The sequence below is a fragment of the Onthophagus taurus genome, chromosome 1 (assembly GCF_036711975.1).
Source record: "Onthophagus taurus isolate NC chromosome 1, IU_Otau_3.0, whole genome shotgun sequence".
NCBI lineage: Eukaryota > Metazoa > Arthropoda > Insecta > Coleoptera > Scarabaeidae > Onthophagus > Onthophagus taurus.
Window position 1 is genome coordinate 7,223,786 of NC_091966.1, and position 21,005 is coordinate 7,244,790.

Consider the following 21,005-nt stretch of genomic DNA (forward strand, 5'->3'; position numbering starts at 1 on the left):
CAAAACCATTACTTATATACCGCCATGACTGTAGATGTTTCAACGGTATTTCTTTTGCAATATTACTGCTATAATGAATAATTAAATTAGTTTATAAAAATGTTCTCGTAATCGAACTGAATAACATATAATAACATTTAATTTAGGTTGAGTTAGGATGAGTTGATTAATTCAATATATTTTGGTGTAATATCTGAACCTAACTTACTATATATTGTAGTAAATAACATTTTTGTGGCACTTTTATTTTCAGAATTTCGCTGTTTTTTTATCTTTTGATAGGTGGCAAGTTAATGCAACATTAGAAACGTGTTCTCGTGCAATTCTCATGATACTTACCTCGGTTTAACAGTGTGTTGTAAGTTTTAGTTACCTCAGTGAGTGTTTGTTGAGAGAGATATTGTAGTGTAAAAGCACTTACTAAAAATGGTAGCTGATAAACGTCGTGGCTTTTTTCACCTTCGGAAACTTTTGTTATATGTGTATAATTAATAATTACATTCCAAAAGCTCAAAGCCAATAAGAAAACCAATACAACATACAGCTGTTTAATTAGGATGGAACTGGAGTACTTGGTTCGCGATCTAAAGCTTTTTAATGGGCAGATCATCTCTTGGAGTTGAAACTGCAATAACGGAACCTTCTAATTCCAGAGGCAAAAATTTCTAGATTAGTTCTAGATTAAGAGGTATTTTCTTCGCTCAATATTTCGACATGGATAATTCAATGGGATCTGGAAAAGATGTCAATGATTTAATGATCGACTACATTAGTTCCCAAGTAAACTACTAACGCGCTCAGTATGAGTAAGTATTCAAATACTAGAAAGATTTTTCCTTCTACTGGACCAACTGAATAAACCTTTGTTATTAGCGGTTTTTCTCTTTAATTCTATATATTTCTACTACCTAAATTCCTGCATATACATTTTTGTTTGATTGCCCATAAGAAAAGGAAACGACTTGGGTTGCATAACTTTTTTGATATTCTCTGAGAACACACCACATAAAGTATAACTTTATAAGCATTACTAAATGTACCTTATATGAATAAGGTACATGAATTTGCACCTTTTTGACATGAATATTATCACAATATGAAGGATTTGAAAGAGTGCAGATCTCAAAAACAACATTAATCTTTCATTTCTCTCTATGGAATAGAAGAGATAATGTGATTCAAATCTCTGCCATCATAGATTATGGTGAAAGAAGAAATATAATCTGAATAATTTTGTGCAACTGATGTTAGTACATATTTTTTTAAAAGTTTTTTTCTAGTTCCAAGTAAATAATGTTGATTATTAAAAAAAAATTGTAGAGGTCTATTTCGTATTACTTATCTCCTAACATGATAATTTTTGTACTAAGTTTTGTGCTAGATTTTTTTGTTGCAAATCATTAGATCTTATTTTGTAAAGGTGGTTATTGATATCTCCCATAAAAAAAGACTAGTGTAAAATGTTTAACTTTGTAAAATCTCGATGAATATAGATGCTGGTAAAAAAATTAATAGAAAAATTACATTTTTCTTAATTAATTTTATATAAAAAAACAATTTCGAATCCAACATTAATTAAATTTATATTGAAATCATGATAATTTGGTCATCATAAATATTTAATCCCCAAATATTGGTCAAAGATTAATTATAATATTATGGTTTATAATGAAACAATTGATAAGTATTTGTTTATAATTTTTTTTGGTTAATTGATAGACGAAGTACCTTATGTACCATAAGATGAGTTATCAAGCACTGTTTTCCTATCTTACACTATGTCAATAATAAATAATGAACAATATAATGTCAAAACATTTTTTTTGTATAAAACTTACTCTAAAATCTACAACATTTCAGACCCAGATAAACGTTTAACAAACGCCTCACTAACTATAACAAGCGTATACAATAGATAAAACACACAATACATCGGTACAAATGTTGCTTTTTTGGCAATGTTAAATTATTATTTACCTTATAAACTAACTTACAGAACGAATACAAAATATCATTAGTGTAATGAGGAAGATAAAAATTTTCAGTGATAATAGTAGTTCAATAATTGTAGTCTCTTAAGCAGTTCTGATTTAAGTAGTAGGAAGAAGACATTCAGTTGGTTTCTGGTTTTGTGGTTGTCCAGCGGGAGACGTTACAGTTCGAAACGTTGCAAATATAGGAAGCACTATAAAATCAGTCCCAAATTGTCAATTGGAATGTTATTGTTCATTAAGAACAATATTTAACACTCATTCACGTTATACGTCCTCAATAATCGCCTCTGTTTTGGTAAAACTTTAAACATCATAGAAATGAAGGAGCAAGTATCTTAAGTAATAATTTGATATCTAGTTAATTCGACAATTACAAATAGTTAGTTTGTTCCCTTTTCTCACTTGCTGTATGTGTCGACAACCCGTAATTAGAAATTATTTTTAAGATACCCCTGTTTTCCATGTTTTACAAATTGTGTTAATTATTTTTATTTTTACCTTAAACGTGCATTAAAAATTTCCCAATGTTTTCCCTCAAATTTGAATCAATTCATTGAAAACATTTAAGTAAATTTCTTGTCATTTCGTTCGGACAAATAAATCGAAACAAAAACGACAAAATAAAAACTAAAAAGTAAAACTAAGTTAAAAAACTTACACAATATTTTAGATAAATAGTCTGTGTGAACTCTTAATGTTCTAATAATTACTTAGATAATCACAATCACGATTCAACTATAATCGATGTAGTCAAGTCGTCATATAGAGGCTCTGTGATTCGGATAAATAGCGGGTTGTGCTATTAAAGGCCCTTGGGGAGGATGAAGTTCGTGCATCGGCAAAACTGGAAGCAAGTGCCGAATTTGGGTTGGTGATCTATACCCAAGATGACTGGAAAATAAAAAAAACAAATTAATTACATCAATTTTCCAGTTTTTTAACTAAGAGCACAAAATATTTTTTCACCACCAAGTCCACTATGTACCTTTAGCGAAGATAAGGATATAAGTAAATAAATAGAGAGTTTAAACGTAGTGATCAATGCCGGGTTAATAAAACTTTGATTCATCACTAGAAACAGTGCACAGAAGAGTATTTGATAACATCGCTGTAAATGATATTAAAAAAAAAGTGATCTCTATAACAACAGAATTCTTAGAAAATTTCTCAGTCATTGCAACAAAAAAAAACGGGAACTGTTATCCTATTTAGATAAAAGATAACCAACATAACCAGTTAGAACAAGCCAAAACCGCAGGGCAAGTCTGCTGGTCTGAAAAGTATTTCATGAGGCGAAAGAACCAAGCGACCAAAAGTTCAAAAACTTTGGTTAAAAGCTGTAGACGAATTGACTTATAACTACGCAAATGAATATTAGGTAAGTATTAGTGATGGAACGAATAGTGATTTTGCGAAAAGCCGGATATTCGGCCGGATATCCGGTTATCCGGCATATCTATCCGGCCATTATGGTTATAATTTCTGGTGCATTTCTGAAGTGATATCCTACATTACCACATTATTGTGATATTTGAAAAATGAAATTAATAAGATATGCTGATAAGATATGTCAACTGATTTGGATCCAAGATACAAAATGAACTTTTTGATGCTGATTTAACTAACGAAGCAACTCTAAAAAGAGGATTACCAAGGCAGTTTAGATTTTGCCCATGTGAGCCTGGCTTTCTGTTGTTTTTCTGTTAACAGTAGTTTTTCTTTCGCTTATAAAACAACAATTTTCTAAACGCGACATTTTTTAATTATTGCTTGTAAGTAAACCTCGTAAAATTTTAATCCACTTTTAAGAATCCATTTGCGACAGCATTCCCTTGATATATTTAATCCAGTTTCATTATTCCATTCAGTGGTAACTTGTCTTAAAATATTTCTTCGTCCTTTTTTGCAGATTTTTACAAGTATTCTTTTATTTCTATCAGAAACTAACTTTGGACGACCTGAACTTTTACCCTTTTTTTCTAAAATTTGCCCAGTTTTAATTACTTTCCACGCTGTGCTTTTAGGAATCGTCTTTAGGTTCGTCTGCTTTTTCACGTATTGTTTTATTGTGGCAATTTTTAATCACTAATTCACGGATTTTTGACTCTGTACAAATACCACGCACCATTTTAATTGATAAATACAGATTTACTCAACAGTAACAATGTTACAAGCTTTAGAACAAACCGGCAATTTAACATTTTATTTTACGTTATTTCCACAGTTTACTTATCTTAATTTGTCCCATTTTTATGGAAGTTACTTTGCATTGTCCCAATATTAAGTTGTCAGGTAAAATATACATTTTTCTAGTTTAATTAGAAGCAATAGGGTAGGGTATGTATTTTGTTTTTTGTGTTGTTCATTAGACAAAGTTGTTGTTAATTATATAATCAAATGATATTAATCTGAAAAAATTATTAAAAGAAATTAAACTTACTATTTAATTATTGTTAATTATATACACAATTTATTTTGTCCCAATATATAGTTGTTAGGGCTCGCAGAGTAAGGCATTATTAATTAACATAGGATAATAGATTTGTTAGAGCCAAATCTTCGCCTTTCGAGAAAAGAACTAAGCCACAAAAATGAAATTAAAGCCCATTTCTTAAGACTTACCTCATAATGATATGCTCGTTGGGTGTAGTGGGATTAGGATCGATTTTTAGCGACGATAACAAGATACCTACTGTTTGAATAATAGAAATTGAACACGTGATCCTACACACAGAATAGTAAATACAGTTAGTAGGCTACATATTGCTAACAGAAGACTGGATTTGCTAGCAGAAGCTTCAGTAGTGCTTGCAGAAAATTAATTACTGCTTACATAAGATAAGACACTGCTAATTAAAGATAAAATATTGCTGGCAGAAGAGGATACTGTTAATAGAACACTTGATGCTACACAATGAATAATAATTAAACTTGATAATAGGCTGACTGCTGCCTACTACCAACTGTGCAGGAGAGAAGAATGGTTTTACAATAGGAGCGATAGAAACTCACTGTTGACAGTCTGTGGCGACCTTCGTTAGCGCACGTTTTACGTCAATCGCGGTGGCCCTCAAAGTTGACTGTCTAAAATTTGGTAACTAAATTCGATAAGATATAAGCGAAATGTCGGGAGCATAAGAAATATCATGGCCACAAGAAAAGACTATAGGTTTCTAGATTTTGGATGTAAAAAAAAACCAACAAGCAGATTTGCGAACTTATTAATGATGAATTCTATTGTCTTTTTCATTATATAAATATCCCTGCAAAAGTTAATATATTAAAATAATATCAAATAGATAATCAATGGAAATTATAAAAAATCTTTAAAGTTAATAAATAACCTTAAGGATTTCTTAAAATTTTATTATCAACTTACGATCCTTTTCCTCCACTAGGAAAACACCCACAATGACAACTACATACTGACTGATCTTCGTCTATTGAAACAGTCTCAACAGGAAAATGATTATGTCCTAAATGTCCGCTTAATATAGATCCATTTGCAGTGATAACATCACCTTCTAATCTCACTGCTCCAGCCAAAGCTTGCATTGCTTGCGCTTCATCGCGACGTTCATCTTCTGTATTCATGGTAACAAATCGAAGTACTAACAAATTTAATGAAGCTGCCACAATCGCCAATCCGAACAATATAAAAATAAGGGCAAACATAACGTATTCCGGTTTATCGCTTAAAGCACTATCCTTTTGCAAAGCAACCATATCTCCAAATCCAATTGTTGTAAGGGTGATGAAACAATAATAAACTGAATCGAAATAACTCCATCCTTCGTAGCGTGAAAAAGCGGCTGCTCCCCCGGCAATCGTTAATGAACTTAATGTTGTTACTACGCAGATTAAATCCAATTCTGACGCGTTTGTTTGGCGGCAACGTAAAGATGATTTAACAGAACGAATTATCACACTGAAACATTTTATTGGTGTAATTTGTATTCAAAACTAAAGTTTTAGTTATTTTACCTACTAAGCCTATTAACTCTTTCGCCAATACTTTGAAACATGACTAATCCCAATGGAATACCGATCATGGCATAACACATGGTGAATAGTTTTCCAGAGATAGTTGTAGGCGTGGAATGGCCATATCCGATAGTGGTTAGCACAGTAGTAGCATAATAAAAAGCGCCAGCAAACTTCCATTGTCTGCCAGCGCGATGCGGTTCCGACTTGAGAACCACCGTTTCCATTATTCGGAAGTCCTCGTCACTTATATTGTACTTTCTACGAATGATCTGCTCTATTTCTAGAAATGATATGCAAAATTTAAAATCTGTTAAATTGTTTAAGTTTTAACACATACCTTGAAGTACGTCCTTTCGCTTGCTTTCTACTGTGGATTCGAGTGCGTCAAAGACAGCCGCGCCAATTAGGAGATACGTGAAGGTACACACGATAAGAGAGAGCGTGCGAACGTTTTGCTTCTTCATTATCTAGCGCGCGTCATAGTGGGCCCGGGGGGCTCCCGCGCTGCTAGCTGCCCCCCGCACTGTGTTGCCTCATCCTGCACATTTTACCCTCTATAACAAACAGATAACATTAACACTAATCAAAATAACTGCAACTAAAACTCTTTCATTAAGAAAACAACACCCACATCTTTATAGTGAATTAAAAAATGCTTTTCTAAACATAACATTAATTTTTCTATCAATTCAATTAAATACACTGTACAAACATAATTTTTAATTAAATTAACATCTCTTAAAATAACACATCCGCACACGAAATCAATACATTGTTGCACTGAGCCTTTACCACAATATACGATTAAACATTTCAAAACCATGCTTGGAATTCCTGTAACATGTATCAGTCGATAAAGGAAAATTTTTTACCCAAGTTCCATTATCAGAATGTTGTAGTAATATTATTGCGATAATTTTATATATAACCATCGAAATTGATCGTTATGCGCATATTAAAATCGCACACACACACTACCGAGAGCACCCTTTGTCACACAGAGATAAATTTTAGTTCTCTTCGGAAAATGGACTACTCACCGCAAACGCACTGCGAGGTGTTCGGAGATGAATGAGATCGTTTCGGTTCACTTTGAAATTTACACCTAAAAAGCCATTATCCTACTAAAGTAACTACTACCTATCGGCTACGCCGAAACTACTGAAACTACTGCAAGTATCAAAAAGGAGGACGATATTTGGCACAATTGTTGTGTGTGTGCACCGATTTCGAACGGGAGCTTTTTGCGACTTGCCGCTGTACACGCGGTATACGATCGATAACGACGTCGCAATGACGTCATCTGTGTATCAGAGACGCGGAAAAGATTTTGCAAATACATAGTAACATAAGGGTTGAAGAGTTAAAGTACCCTTTAAAGTTCACTGATCTTTTTATCACAACAAACATTATTATTACAATATGAAATAAAGTGTAACTAACAACACATTCTTTTTATATATCTGTTTAAAAATCACTTTAAAAACTGCAATAAATTGTATTTCTATATGAGTATTCCAGTTTTATTATTTTAACTTACTGTATACAATACCTGAGTATTCATTACATTAAATATAGGCCTGTCTGACGAATTGTGAATCATAGATATAATATAATGCTAATATTATGCTACACTACATTTTTATATGAATGAATATTATTATTCGTAACTTATTTTCCGGTGATGCAATCAGCAGGTAGTAACAAAAATGCGATAAAAATGTGCATATTGGTAAGGAATAAACACCGTATATATTTATCCAATAAATGCTGTAAATAGTAACATAAATATTATATAAGGAAGTAAATAACAATATGTTATATTACTTTATTCTTCTAACATCATGTAATAACTTAAGTTATAATATAAAGTATTTAGGAACGATTAAGAATTTACCGATCGGCATTATTAATTAGCATAGAATAGATAATAGATTTGTTAGAGCCAAATCTTCGACTTTTGGGCAGAGTACTACGAGAGTTCTCAGAGTTTCATAAATGAAAAGCCACAGAAATGAAATTAAAGTCCATTTCTTAAGACTTACCTCATGATCAGATGCTCGTTGGGTGCAGTGAGATTAGGATCGATTTATAGCAACGATACTGATTGAATAATAGAAATGGAACACTTGATCCTACACACAGAATAGTAAATACCGTTAGTAGGCTACATATTGCTAACAGAAGACTGAATTTGCTTGCAGAAGCTTAAGTAGTGCATGCAGAAAATTGATTACTGCTTACATAAGATAAGACACACGATAAAAAATAAAATATTACTGGCAGAAGAGGATACTGTTAATAGAACACTTAATGCTACACACTGAATAATAATTAAACTTGGTAATAGGCGCTGCCTACTACTAACTGTACAGGATAGAAGAATGGTTTTCCAATAAGAACGACTCACTGTTAACAGTCTGTGGCGGCCATATTGTTTGGTTTTGATGATAAAACTTTATTATCAAAATGACTGTTCGTTAGCGCACGTTTTACGTCAATTGCGATGGCCCTCAAAGTTGACTGTTTAACATTTGGTAACTAAATTCGATAAGGCATAAGCGAAATGTAGGGAGCATAAGAAATATTATGGCCATAAGAAAAGATTATAGGTCTCTGGATTTTGGATGTAACGGAAGTGAAAAATAACCAGAGTTGCGAATAGAGATGTGTAACACTGCGCTGCGCGACGTAATTGAGTTAACTCAGTACAGTGTGTTACGTTCGCTGATACCCAACTTTAAAATGAGTCAACTCAATTGCGCCACCGTTGGCGTAGTAAAGCACGGCGGTGTGGCTTGAAGATTTACAAATATGTATGTAAGTGAAAATTCCAGCCCTTAATCACGTATAAAATTTTCATTTGCTAGAACTTGGACCGAGACAGCAGGCGGTACCGGCGCAGTTGACCGGCGAGAGATAGATCAGCTAGTATCAGTGTGTCAGCGCAGCAAATTGCACATGATTAGTTGCGAACGCACAACCGCATCTTCGATTTTTTTATCGAACGGTTGCAAAGATATCGATCTTTAAAGTGAGGGATCTTGACTTTTGGCACGGATAGTAGTTGTTTGCTATGTCCGCGTCCGATTGTGTTATGTTACTAGGTATAGGTGGAATTGATTCTGTTTATAAGGGAATTTAGACCGATCTTCGTGTTAGCGTGATTCGGCATAAAGGCACTATTACAAACACGCACACTGATAAACCCACAACTAGCACACCCGACATCACATCCCGCACAAACCCGGCAGACAACAATCCTCGTCGATCCTCAAGACTTTGGAGACCATAACGTCGTAATAGTTGTACATAATTCAATTCTCACAATTCCATCAAACCACACTCCAAGATCTTTCAATATTGAGATATCTTAAAGTGTGATGTGACGTTTCTGACTGTATCTCATTATCTGGCATTTGGAAGTATTTAAGGTTAATTTGTTGTCAGAACACCACAAATAAAGTCAGACTAAATCTAACTGGAGTAATTCAAAATGCTGCTCACAACCAACAGTCCTAAACAGTTTCAGATCGTCTGCGTATAAGAGTGAATTCGTATGGAAATTGTAGTTAAATCATTTATATAGATGTTGAACAGCAATGGGCCTAGTATGGATCTCTGGGGTACGCCACTCGCTTTGCCTTGACTTCATACCACTTAACTCAACGTATTGTCTGCGATCGGACACATAAGATACCAGAAGTCGTGTGAGAAAGTGACCACATCCAAACCTTTCCATCTTTTCAACCAACAAACCATGGTCCAAGCAATCAAAAGCCCGTGAAAAGTCAGTATATCACATTCACCTGCTCTCGAGAATCTAGTACATTTAGTTATTTTACTAATACGAGGATGGGGTTGTTAAAATGTTTGAATCGCCTTTATGGACAGAGAGTTGTAGGTATTGTTGTTCACGTCTTTCTGTGCTGCGTTTTATCTTTTAGCCTGATTATCTAATCAAAAGTCTTTTTAGTTATTTGCCGTTATTGTTGTTGCTGATGTTATTCCAGGAGATATGTTTGGCAATTTGAGGATCTGAATTGGAGGAAATATGTGGAAGACCTGCCCACGTTGCATCTTCGTACACTTAAAGTAATCTTGCACATTTAGGGAGTCTTTTGCAAAACGTGCTGCACATTTTGTGTAGTGTGTGTCCTTCTTATTGTGTACTAGCACGTTGTCGATCTTTATGATATCGCAGACCTTAGACATGTCCTAGGTTACCCACAATTCATGAAATAAACTAAATAAGTATTCTCTCCCTTTTTGGTTTGATACGTTTTATTATTTCTATGGCGTAGTTGGGTTGGTTTGGCGTAAATCATTGTAATTTTTTCGTAGGTGGTGTAGGATGCAACCTTAAAAACTTTCTTTTTTCATTTTCCCGCTCTTTGGGGATGTAAATAGTACTCGAATAGTATCATAGCCAAAAGATCAATACCTCTTTTGTAATCTTCCTAATTGCTAATTAAATTGTTTGTGGTTCTCCAGGGTATACATAAGTCATATCGGCAGTAACCCTTTGTTATGTGGTGGAAATATTTTAGTCTCGAATTTTCTGGAAAGTAGTGAAGATTACTATTTTGTTCAGAGTGTGAAACTATGATTACATTGTCGGAATCTTCCAAGGGATTCTTTTTATGTCATCTAATTTCATTTAACGGCTGAACGTGCTACTGATTATATAAACAAAATTTACATATAAGGAAAATTTAAAAAAATACACTGTCAAGTGGTAATTTAAAAGTTAATCATCTCCACACTCCCTTTGTTAAAATAAAGCATTAATTAATTGCAAATTTCTAGTTTCTTAATTCAATTTATTACAAACAGTACATTAAAATATAATTTTAAAGTAATCAATATTAATAAATACGTTAATCTTTTTTAAATTATTTGTGTTTTATTACAAGAAGCTAAATAAAAAGCGTTTAAAACCCGACATAAACATCTGCGGACCACAACGATAACCGGTGGTTTGAGTCTGCGTCAACGTTCAACAAAGGACAAACAGTTTAAATCGATTAGTAACCTTAATATTTTCGTTTCGTTCAACACGGTGTTATCAAAGTTCTGATAAACTTTGCACTTTTGGACGCGTCTTTCTTGTTGTGCCCAAAAATATCCGTCAATCATACGATTGCTGTATAAAGAATCGATTCGTTGAGGTGTTAAGATCATCATAAAAAGTAATTAAGAAAATGAAAATCGTGTGGCTTCTCTTGGCTTACGCGTGGTGCGTTCAAGCACATCATCCTTTATCCGATGAATTCATCAACCTGATTAACGTTAAACAAAATACATGGACTGCGGGGAAAAACTTCGACGAGAAAATTCCGTTGAGTTATTTTACGAAATTAATGGGAGCTTTACCTGAAACAGTTAAATTGCCGTACCAAGAATCACTTTTAGGAGTTGAAGATATTCCGGAAAATTTTGATTCGCGTGAAAACTGGCCTAACTGCCCAACCATAAGAGAGATTAGAGATCAGGGGTCATGTGGATCATGTTGGGTAAGTTCATGTTTCATAAACAAAGATTTTATTTTTATAGTTTTTTAATAATAGGCCTTTGGAGCTGTTGAAGCTATGTCAGATCGCGTTTGTATCCACTCAAACGCTACGGTTCATTTTAGATTTTCGGCAGATGATTTGGTTTCTTGTTGCTATACTTGCGGAATGGGCTGTAATGGAGGATTTCCTGGAGCTGCTTGGCATTATTGGGTCCGAAAAGGTTTAGTTTCTGGAGGTAATTATGGCTCAAATCAGGTAAGAACATTTGATTGTAATCATTTTAGTTCTTATTAACGCAAATATTTGAAATAAATAGGGTTGTCGTCCTTATGAAATTGCACCATGCGAACACCATGTTAATGGAACAAGACCACCATGTAGTGCTGAAGGAAAAACACCGAAATGTACAAAACAATGTCAAGAATCTTACCCAATTACTTACAAAAAAGATTTACACTATGGAAAAACAGCATATTCAATTCGCAGTAAGGAATCAGACATTCAAAAAGAAATTATGACTAATGGACCAGTTGAAGGAGCTTTTACTGTTTATGCAGACCTATTAAACTATAAAAGTGGTAAGTAATTCAATCATGTAAGCATAATTTGGATTAAGAAATATTTATGTCACATTTTTAGGAGTTTATCAACATGTTGAAGGAAGTGCTTTAGGTGGACATGCAATAAGAATTTTAGGCTGGGGTGTTGAAAATGGAAACAAATATTGGCTTATTGCTAATTCATGGAATTCTGATTGGGGTGATAATGGTTATTTTAAAATGCTAAGAGGAAAAGATCATTGTGGTATCGAAAGCAGCATCACTGCTGGTTTACCAAAATTTTAATTTGAAAAATGTTGTAAATAAGATATCAATTTGTTTTCTAATTTTCATTTATATTAAAAACCCTTTGTGTAGAATGCCTTATAATAATATAATATAAGTACATACAAGTTAAAATGATTTGTTGATAAAATCCTAACCTCAAAATAAACTTACCGGTCGAAATATCTCTTCTAAAAACGAAATGAAATTGTCCCATTTGTAAATATTGATAAGATGCGAGTTAAACATAATTTAATTGTTCAAAATATAACCAAAATTGATTACTTAATAAAAAAACATTAACTATTACACCTTTAATACACTCACTCCGTTCATCAATCAGTGCCATTTAAATTCCTAATTTCACACTAGCGCCATCTTTTTAAATGCGACAACATTTAAATGAATACAAATATTCCATATTGTTGATAAATAATCTTTGTGAAATCTTGAACTGAATCCATAAAAATCATCAAAATTATATTTATTATTTAAAATTTAACTAAAATTTTATTTATTATTCTAATATTGCTGATAATTCATGTTGGTAGCCCTGCTTTTCATCAAATATATGTCACTTTTCGAATTCCACGTGTGGATGTTTATAACCTAAAAATTTCACATGATATTTAAAGTTGAAAAAATAAATAATACTCAATAATGGCCCGTTTAAAAGGTAAAATATTTAAATAATTCCACTTTATAAATTGTTTCAAAATTACTTTTTAGAATTATTAGATATTTTGGATAATGAAGATGAACCTCTACCAAAACGCCTAAAATTAGCTGATACTGCTTTTAAATCATCATTATTACCCATACATTTTAAGGATGTGGGGCTTTTAAACTGGTTAATGGAGCTGGGAAAATGTGGTGATAAAGAAGTTTTAGATAAAGTGAATGAATGGTTGTGTTCGGAGGAAATTGTTAATATTGCGAAAAGTGATGTATCACAAGAATATGTTTTTGATCTCTTAAAAGTAAAATTAAAGTATTAATAATTTTAGCATCTTAATTTTTATATTTTTTTAGAGAATTACGTTAATTTTAAAGCATCAAGATAACAGGAACTTTGAAGAATTAATTGTAAATTCATTTCTTCATATAATAAGCAACAAAACATTCCAGCAATTTTTTAAACACGATCTTGAAGTTTATTCGAAACTTGTTAGTCAAGTTGTTATTCACATTCAAAGTTCTGATCAATTATTATTAATATTCAAATCTGACGAATTATTTAATAAATTATATTTGTCAGAAGAAGAAAGTTATAAAACATTTTGTAAATTTTGTTCACAATTATCAAAAATCATCGACAAATTTAGTAACATTAAAAAAGAAATTGTTGCATTTACAAGTAAGGTAAGATATTAACCATTTCATTCACAAAAATAAATTTTATCAATGTTATGATTTTAGCGATTATTTCAAAACAGCTCAAAACAATTTGAAAAATATTTCGAAATCATCTTTGAACAAACTGGAAATGAAAACTTAAATGAATTAAGTATTCCAAAAATAATAATCGACATTATAATTGAGAATTACTCCTCAAAAAACTTATCAGTAATTTCACTTATTTATCATGCATTTTGTTCAAGTTTTGAATCAAAATTCTCGATAATTTATGAATTCACAGCATTATTACTTCAAATTTGCGGGATAGATGTACAAGAAAAATTCAAATTTTTGTTTGATTATAAAAATCTTTCTTACGACGTTAACTTTTCAATGGATGTTATAAGCAATATCTACGAAGAGCTTAAAGATTTAAAAACAAATCCAGATGATAAAATTGATGTTTTCAACATTTCTATGACCACTCAATCATTATTAACTACCATAATAAATATAACTGACCCAACAAAAGCAGTATTAAATATTTTTACATATGCAATTCAAGCAGAACCACTAATTTTAGAACCAATGTTAAGCACAATTTTACCATACGTCATGTTTAGCGACATTACCGAATATGTTGATGAATATAATAAGTTATTATTGACTATTTTGGCTGTTTCTGCTAAATTATATCGACTATCAAATTTAATTGCGAAGATGTTACAATGTATTAAACATTATTCACCAAAACATTCTTTGGAAACGGATGTATTCGCTTTTAAAGGAACTGTGGAAAGGAAAAAGGAACTTTGTATTTGTGATGTTGAGTTGATTTTACCTGCTCAAGTTTTAGAGAGTTTTTCTAAACATATACTTGATTTACCTAGCTGGCAGGTTATTAATATTTTTACATCTTTTGTACATCACTTAAAAATTGTTTCAGAAAGTTTTAATGAATTGTATTTGGGTAAGTATAAGAAATCTAATTTTAATTAGTCAAAGTGGAATTATTAATGCTTCTTTAACTGAATTGGTTTTATCAATTAATCATTTGGAATCTTTTACTTGCTCTTGGGAAAGCAACCTTGATACCCTTTCTTAAATATAAGCTTAATCTTACAGTTACTTTTTCATCTAAAACATATAGCTGCTATGATATTTGTTCAGTAAAAGTTCTCAGCAATTAGACAAAACTAAAACTGCGAGTACATAACTATGTAGTTACATAACTTACTAAGTTAGGTACATAACTATGACCAAGAGGCTCTTCAAGAACTGTCTTCTCCGCCTGCCAGGAAAGATCCGACTTCTTAATCTGGTCATCTGATTCCTTTATTCTGAGATATGCTGGTTCGCCAGGACTTGACTTAGTGGATTTTACACTAATATTCTAAAAAACGGCTTTATAGCAAAGGAATTTAACCCTTTGTGTCCCGACGGTACTTTAAAGTACTGGTAGTTTTAAACACTCATTTTAAACTGTAGTCATCTGATAGAAGATGGAGAAGACGGGAAAAACAGACTAAAATTCCAGGATACCATTATCCAGAGAGAATAATTGGCGATACTTTATTAATCCTACAGATTATTTTCTAACACTGATGGGCAACTTTGCGAAAGATAAACTTGAAAGAAGATATTGGCATACGTTTCTTAATGAGTTATCACAGTTTGCCAAGCTATAAACTCTTCTGGAGTAATGCTGAAGACTTGGATGTACCACTTGTCATGCGAACAATGACCAGTAACAGGTTTCAGGAGATTTTATCATATCTGCATGTTATGATCATGGCACTAGCCAGTTGGCTGTGGATGAATCCAATCCAACCTAACAATTATTATATATCACCTTAAAGAGAAAGCTTTGAGCTTTAATTTAGAACAAGTCTCATTCCTTAATTTCAATAAATACGGCTTCCAGACATTTTTAAATTAGCATCTTTTTTGACGTTCTTAGGTTGTATGAAAATGTAAGTTTTGTTTCAACATTTTTTTTCTCAATATTTTTCCAATCCAACCTAACAATTATCATACATCATTTTAAAGAGAAAGCTTTGAGCTTTAATTTAAAATAAGTTTCATTCCTTAATTTCAATAAATACGACTTCCAGGAATTTTTAAATTAGCATCTTTTTTTGACACTTTTAGGATATACGAAAATGTAAGTTTTGTTTCAACATTTTTTATCTCAATATTTTTCTAATCCAACCCAGCAATTATTATACATAATTTTAAAGAGAAAGCTTTGAGCTTTAATTTAGAATAAGTTTCATTTCTTAATTTCAATAAATACGGCTTCCAGAAATTTTTAAATTAGCATCTTTTTTGACGTTCTTAGGTTGTATGAAAATGTAAGTTTTGTTTCAACATTTTTTTTCTCAATATTTTTCCAATCCAACCTAACAATTATCATACATCATTTTAAAGAGAAAGCTTTGAGCTTTAATTTAAAATAAGTTTCATTCCTTAATTTCAATAAATACGACTTCCAGGAATTTTTAAATTAGCATCTTTTTTGACACTTTTAGGTCTTAGGAAAATATGTATAAGTTTTGTTTCAACATTTTTTTTCTCAATATTTTTCCAATCCAAGCCAACTATTATTATACATCATTCTAAAGAGAAAACTTTGAGCTTTAATTTAGAACAAGTCTCATTCCTTAATTTCAATAAATACGGCTTCCAGGAATTTTTAAATTAGCATCTTTTTTGACATTCTTAGGTTGTACGAAAATGTAAGTTTTGTTTCAACATTTTTTTTCTCGATATTTTTCCAATTCATCCCAACAATTATCATACGTCATTTTAAAGAGAAAGCTTTGAGCTTTAATTTAAAATAAGTTTCATTCCTTAATTTCAATAAACACGGCTTCTAGGAATTTTTGAATTAGGATCTTTTTTGAAACGTAGATTATGCAAAAATGTTAGTTTTTGCTCAATATGTTTTTCTCAATATTCTATCAGATTTTCGTCGTTTTGTAGATACAGGTTTGATAAATAAATATTCCAATTTACTGCGTCCACGAAAATGTCGTAGCGCAAGTTCAAAAGAAAGAGGAAGTTGTGAATATTGTTCTGCCAAAGCTAGACCCCACTCAAAATGTACTGCGTGCAATGTTTATTTATGTTGTAATGAAAGAAAGAACTGTTTTTCTGAATGTCATAATGTGAGTTAGCTAAAGCAAATTCTTTTTTATGGTTAATTTGTGCTTCTTTAAGCCGTGCTGTCTTCGTGTTTTTATTACGTCTAAACTCTAAGTCTATTGTTAAGATGATTCCCTCTATTCCGGCCAACCAAGTATCAAATCATATTATACTAGCATCAAAGATAAAGACTACACCAGGCGTATTAAGAGGGAGCTGAAAAAGATTAAGGCCGCCTACCAGGAAAGATTCGACTTCTCAAAACCTTTCACATATGATGAAGTCTCCATCACACTCCAACAAGCAAAGCCCCGGGCTTCAATGGCATTAATAACGAGTTCCTGGTTAAGTACAGCTGGTTCGCCAGGAATTGGCTTACTGGATTTTACACTAATATTCTAAAAAACGGCTTTGTACCAAAGGAATTTAAGAAGATAAAGATCTATTGCTACAAATAGCTAACAAAATTCGAACACGGCATGGCTTATAAAAAGGCATACTCCATAAGTGGAACAAAACCCCGCACACCATGTGTGTTCAACCTATTTGGAAAATGAGTAGCCTCTTTTGTAGTTAATATTATTATTACTTTTAATTAATTAGAAAAAATAAAAAACATAACATTATTTCTTCTTAATTTCATTTTGATTAAAATTAGAAAAAAATAAGAATTATTTACATTTCAACAATTAAATTAACACAATTTACTTCCAGATAAATTAAACCATACCTACATCGAGCTATTATCAACATTATTTTGCACATTTTTATCAACTGTAAGAATAACTGAACATACAACACCTGATTTAGTAGTAAATAAATTTATTAAAACCATGTTGGATTTAAAAGATGTTCTACAAGTTTTGGGGAATTCCTTATTGGATTTGAATCATGTAAGAACCCAACAAAATTGTTCAATTAATAATAATAATATTATTACTTTTTAGAATTTAAACATAATGCGTTCTTATTTAAATATAGCATTTATGTGGGGGGAGATCCTAACATTATTAAATTTTTATTCGTCGTCAAGTGAAGTATCAAAATTAAAACCGATTAATAACACGAATGATTATCAAATTTGTTGTATATCGTATATTCACCCGTATTTAACCGCCGATCAATGGAGTTCTATAACAGAAAGAATAACAAATTTCGGCGAGAAAAAATGCAAAACCATTTTGCAATTACTTCAATTACAAAATATTAAAGCGATTTATTTATTTGAAAATGGAAATCTGGATGTAGCGGCGTTATTTTTAAGAAATCTAACGCAATCCCCATCGTTTGAAAGTTTACTCTCTGATAGATTTGTTAATACAATATTACTTCGAAATTTAGAACCTAATTTAGTCTCTTTGTTGGGAAAACACTTTATTAAAGAAGTTTTGCACGACGAAAACCACGTTTTTTGGTTATCTGGTGTTTTGGAGAGTCCCGAATTAGTTGAAAAAATTATCTTAATGGTTTTAGTTAAAATTGCGAAATGTTGTAAACCGAAAAAAGATAAAGAACAAGTTGACGTTAAAGAATTGTTGAGTACTTTATTTGTAAGTGAGTTTGAAGAAATATGTTGTGATTCTTTAAAATATCATCAAGTTTTCAAGAATTATTTGAAACAGCAAATTTGGAATGAAAACAAATTAAGTGACTATTTCGTTTTGTTAAAAAAATTGCCCATTTTAGCACAACATCCTCAAGTTCAATTAACTATATTTTTATATTTATCATCACTCTTAAAATGTTTAATAAAGGAGGAACTTAAATTAAAAGATGAAGTTGAAAAGATTATTGTGGGTAAGTTTCTAAGTGAATAGTTTTTATTATAAAATGATTTAATGATTGTTTTAGGAATGATTCAATATCCTTCTGATCTCCTGATTAATTTACCAGCTGAATACATAATAACTTTCATATTAGAAAATACAACCGATTACAAAGTTGTATTTCAATACTGGTTAGAAAATTTATTACAAAACGCTTCTAATTTTATTAACCAATTTCAAAAACTTGTTTCTTATTTACTACAAAAGTTTGGCGATGATGATAAAATTCGACATTGTATCATACAAGTTTTAAATTATTTAAATAAGGTTTGTATTTGGTTTGGTGAGAAAATTTGAACTTTATTTATTTACTTTCAGTATAAAAAACATAAATTGTTTATTAAATTAAAAGGTGAAATTAATAAAGAAAGGGAACAAATTTATTCAACAATAAATAATTGGCAATCATCGAATAATGAGAGTTCTATGGACGATGTTTATTTTTATGCTTTATCTTTAAAGTATTACCTGTCAGTTGGATGTGAAGAAAATAATAAAATCAAAAAAGATTTTAAGAAATATTTAAGAAAAGTAATTTTTACATTTAAATATTTGTGCCTAAAGTCAAGGCTCAATTTAGAAATCGGTATCTTCGCGTGTAACTGTGTTTATTGAATCCCTTTTCAAAGTTAAGACACAGTCTGTATATGATAAATACAAATATCTCCTCAATTAATGATTGAGGGCAAATTAGAAGGTCGAAGAAGGATTGGCAGAAAAAAGAAGAATCAAATATCTGTAAAATAATAATTTTACCAAACATTTTAAATATTTAACTTACACAAAGAAATAAAGGCGCGACGTCTAGTCTAGAACTTATTAAACTTTACCACAATGATTTTCATCGATCGGTTTGCGAAGTTATCGATCTCTAAACTAAATCATGACTTTTATCACGAATATTAGAAATAAAATAACCATTTTATTTTTAGATTTCTAAAACTGAAGAATTTAATAACGAAGCTATTTTGTTATTATTTTCAACGATCCTTACAAATAAAAAGCAACTAAAAGGTGTTGATGATCAAGTTATTTTAGATATTTGGAGTTTAACGCGAAAATTAAAACTAGACAACAATTTAAGAAAGGAATATTCTAGTTTGATTGTGTTGATTTTTGAACATATTAGTAATGATAATTTTGCAATTATGTGTGAAGATTTAAAAACGTTTTTGGTAAATTCTCCTTTTTATAAAAAATTGAATTTTTCAAAGATTTTTTTTAGAAAGCGTCTTTAGATAATAAAAATACGAATGATTTTAAAGAAGTTATGTTAAATATAAACGGAGTGTTTCAATGTAGTCTTAATCCAACGAAATTAAAAACTTGGCAAGATAAAGTCGAAGACATATTGATACATTTAATCGATAATTTAAACGAAAAAATGTGTGATAACTATTGGGAGGATGTTATTGCCTTTGAAATGAATATTATTCAAGCAAATCATGTAAGGAGTCAAATATCTTTTTGATTTTGTGTATTTGTTATTTGTTAATTATTTTAGTTTATGATAACAGCTTTAATGATTGACGAAATTTTTCGTTCAATAACCATTCTATTTTTAAATCCCCCAACAACTTTACCAACAATTTTCAAACCTAGCATACAAATCTTAATTTTGCTCTTAAAACATCGAGCACCATTAATAACAGATCGTTTACCTCCGTTTCTTCAAAAATATCGATTGTTATTAACGCATCTTTGCAAATCTGGCGATTCATCTTTAAATCTCCAAGCGCCCGCAATAGAAGAACTCGCCGATTGTGCCCATCAATTAGAAAAGTTAACCAATATGATTGTAGCTTGTGGAAAACACGTTCAAAGAATTACTCCGTATTTAGTTGCGGATATTTTAAAACAATATGAGAGTATTTCTTTGTATACTAATATTAAGGTAAATCTTAAAATATTTTGGGAATGAAAGTAATAAGATTTTTTTTAGATGCACATTGACAACTGTATTTATAGTTTAATGAGTTTATTTGATCAACACACGGTTTCATTTTTAATGAGATCTTTAAGCACCGCATCTACTGAATTATTTAAGTATATGCATGGTAATTATAAAAAATATTATAAATTTACTGGAAAAGTGTAAATTATAATTGAAATATTAGGTTATATAAAAATAAATAATTTTATTAATAAAACGAGTACTTTTATTGGTTGTGTTTCATCAATAAAGTATAGAAATCAGTTGATAAAAACATTATAAACGTTTTTAGGAAAAATGGTTACAAATCATAAAACATGGACGTGATATTTGGAACATGGAATGTCTTGACGTTGAACAAACCGGGTACTGAAAAAGATATTTTAATATCTCTACTATCGCCCACATTCCAACACAAGAAGATGAGATAGAAAACAAGA

The 21,005-nt window shown here is 31.1% G+C and overlaps 3 protein-coding genes across 7 annotated transcripts; 2 read left to right on the plus strand and 1 right to left on the minus strand.

The window, feature by feature from the left end:
• Nucleotides 1-1,685: 1,685 nt before the first annotated feature.
• On the minus strand, nt 1,686-12,656 carry LOC111424169 (TWIK-related acid-sensitive K[+] channel 6). Of its 5 annotated transcripts, none has more exons than XM_023057623.2 (5): nt 12,496-12,656; nt 6,319-6,535; nt 5,979-6,261; nt 5,374-5,922; nt 1,686-2,885 (listed from the first exon to the last, which is right to left on the minus strand). In XM_023057623.2, exons 2-5 carry the CDS (start codon nt 6,443-6,445, stop codon nt 2,753-2,755), a joined length of 1,092 nt encoding a protein of 363 aa, XP_022913391.1. In that variant the 5' UTR covers nt 6,446-6,535; nt 12,496-12,656; the 3' UTR covers nt 1,686-2,752. The 5 variants fall into 5 exon arrangements, with proteins under 5 accessions (XP_022913391.1, XP_071052040.1, XP_022913384.1 ...); XM_071195939.1 differs by lacking the exon at nt 12,496-12,656 and adding an exon at nt 8,027-8,114; XM_023057616.2 differs by lacking the exon at nt 12,496-12,656 and adding an exon at nt 7,022-7,246.
• Nucleotides 10,952-12,632, plus strand: LOC111424194 (Cathepsin B). Its single transcript, XM_023057643.2, has 4 exons — nt 10,952-11,497; nt 11,552-11,752; nt 11,814-12,075; nt 12,137-12,632. The coding sequence occupies exons 1-4, from the start codon at nt 11,186-11,188 to the stop codon at nt 12,340-12,342; spliced, it is 981 nt and encodes a 326-aa protein (XP_022913411.2). The 5' UTR covers nt 10,952-11,185; the 3' UTR covers nt 12,343-12,632.
• Nucleotides 12,657-12,886: 230 nt separating the features above from the next.
• LOC111424247 (uncharacterized) lies at nt 12,887-20,782 on the plus strand. The gene is made up of 12 exons (XM_023057736.2): nt 12,887-12,997; nt 13,051-13,301; nt 13,354-13,683; nt 13,741-14,629; nt 17,521-17,699; nt 17,754-18,603; nt 18,658-18,899; nt 18,951-19,163; nt 19,565-19,807; nt 19,858-20,079; nt 20,137-20,526; nt 20,575-20,782. The coding sequence occupies exons 1-12, from the start codon at nt 12,982-12,984 to the stop codon at nt 20,728-20,730; spliced, it is 3,981 nt and encodes a 1,326-aa protein (XP_022913504.2). The 5' UTR covers nt 12,887-12,981; the 3' UTR covers nt 20,731-20,782.
• The last annotated feature ends 223 nt before the right edge of the window (nt 20,783-21,005 follow it).

Coding starts and splice junctions, on each gene's coding strand:
- LOC111424169 (XM_023057623.2), bottom strand. CDS start 6,445: ATGAAGAAGCAAAACGTTCGCACGCTCTCTCTTATCGTGTGTACCTTC. Junction 6,262..6,318: donor GCGAAAGGACGTACTTCAAG/GTATGTGTTAAA, acceptor TATCATTTCTAG/AAATAGAGCAGATCATTCGT. Junction 5,923..5,978: donor AGAGTTAATAGGCTTAGTAG/GTAAAATAACTA, acceptor AAAATGTTTCAG/TGTGATAATTCGTTCTGTTA.
- LOC111424194 (XM_023057643.2), top strand. CDS start 11,186: ATGAAAATCGTGTGGCTTCTCTTGGCTTACGCGTGGTGCGTTCAAGCA. Junction 11,498..11,551: donor GGTCATGTGGATCATGTTGG/GTAAGTTCATGT, acceptor TTTTAATAATAG/GCCTTTGGAGCTGTTGAAGC. Junction 12,076..12,136: donor CCTATTAAACTATAAAAGTG/GTAAGTAATTCA, acceptor TCACATTTTTAG/GAGTTTATCAACATGTTGAA.
- LOC111424247 (XM_023057736.2), top strand. Junction 13,302..13,353: donor ATGTTTTTGATCTCTTAAAA/GTAAAATTAAAG, acceptor ATATTTTTTTAG/AGAATTACGTTAATTTTAAA. Junction 18,604..18,657: donor AGTTGAAAAGATTATTGTGG/GTAAGTTTCTAA, acceptor TGATTGTTTTAG/GAATGATTCAATATCCTTCT.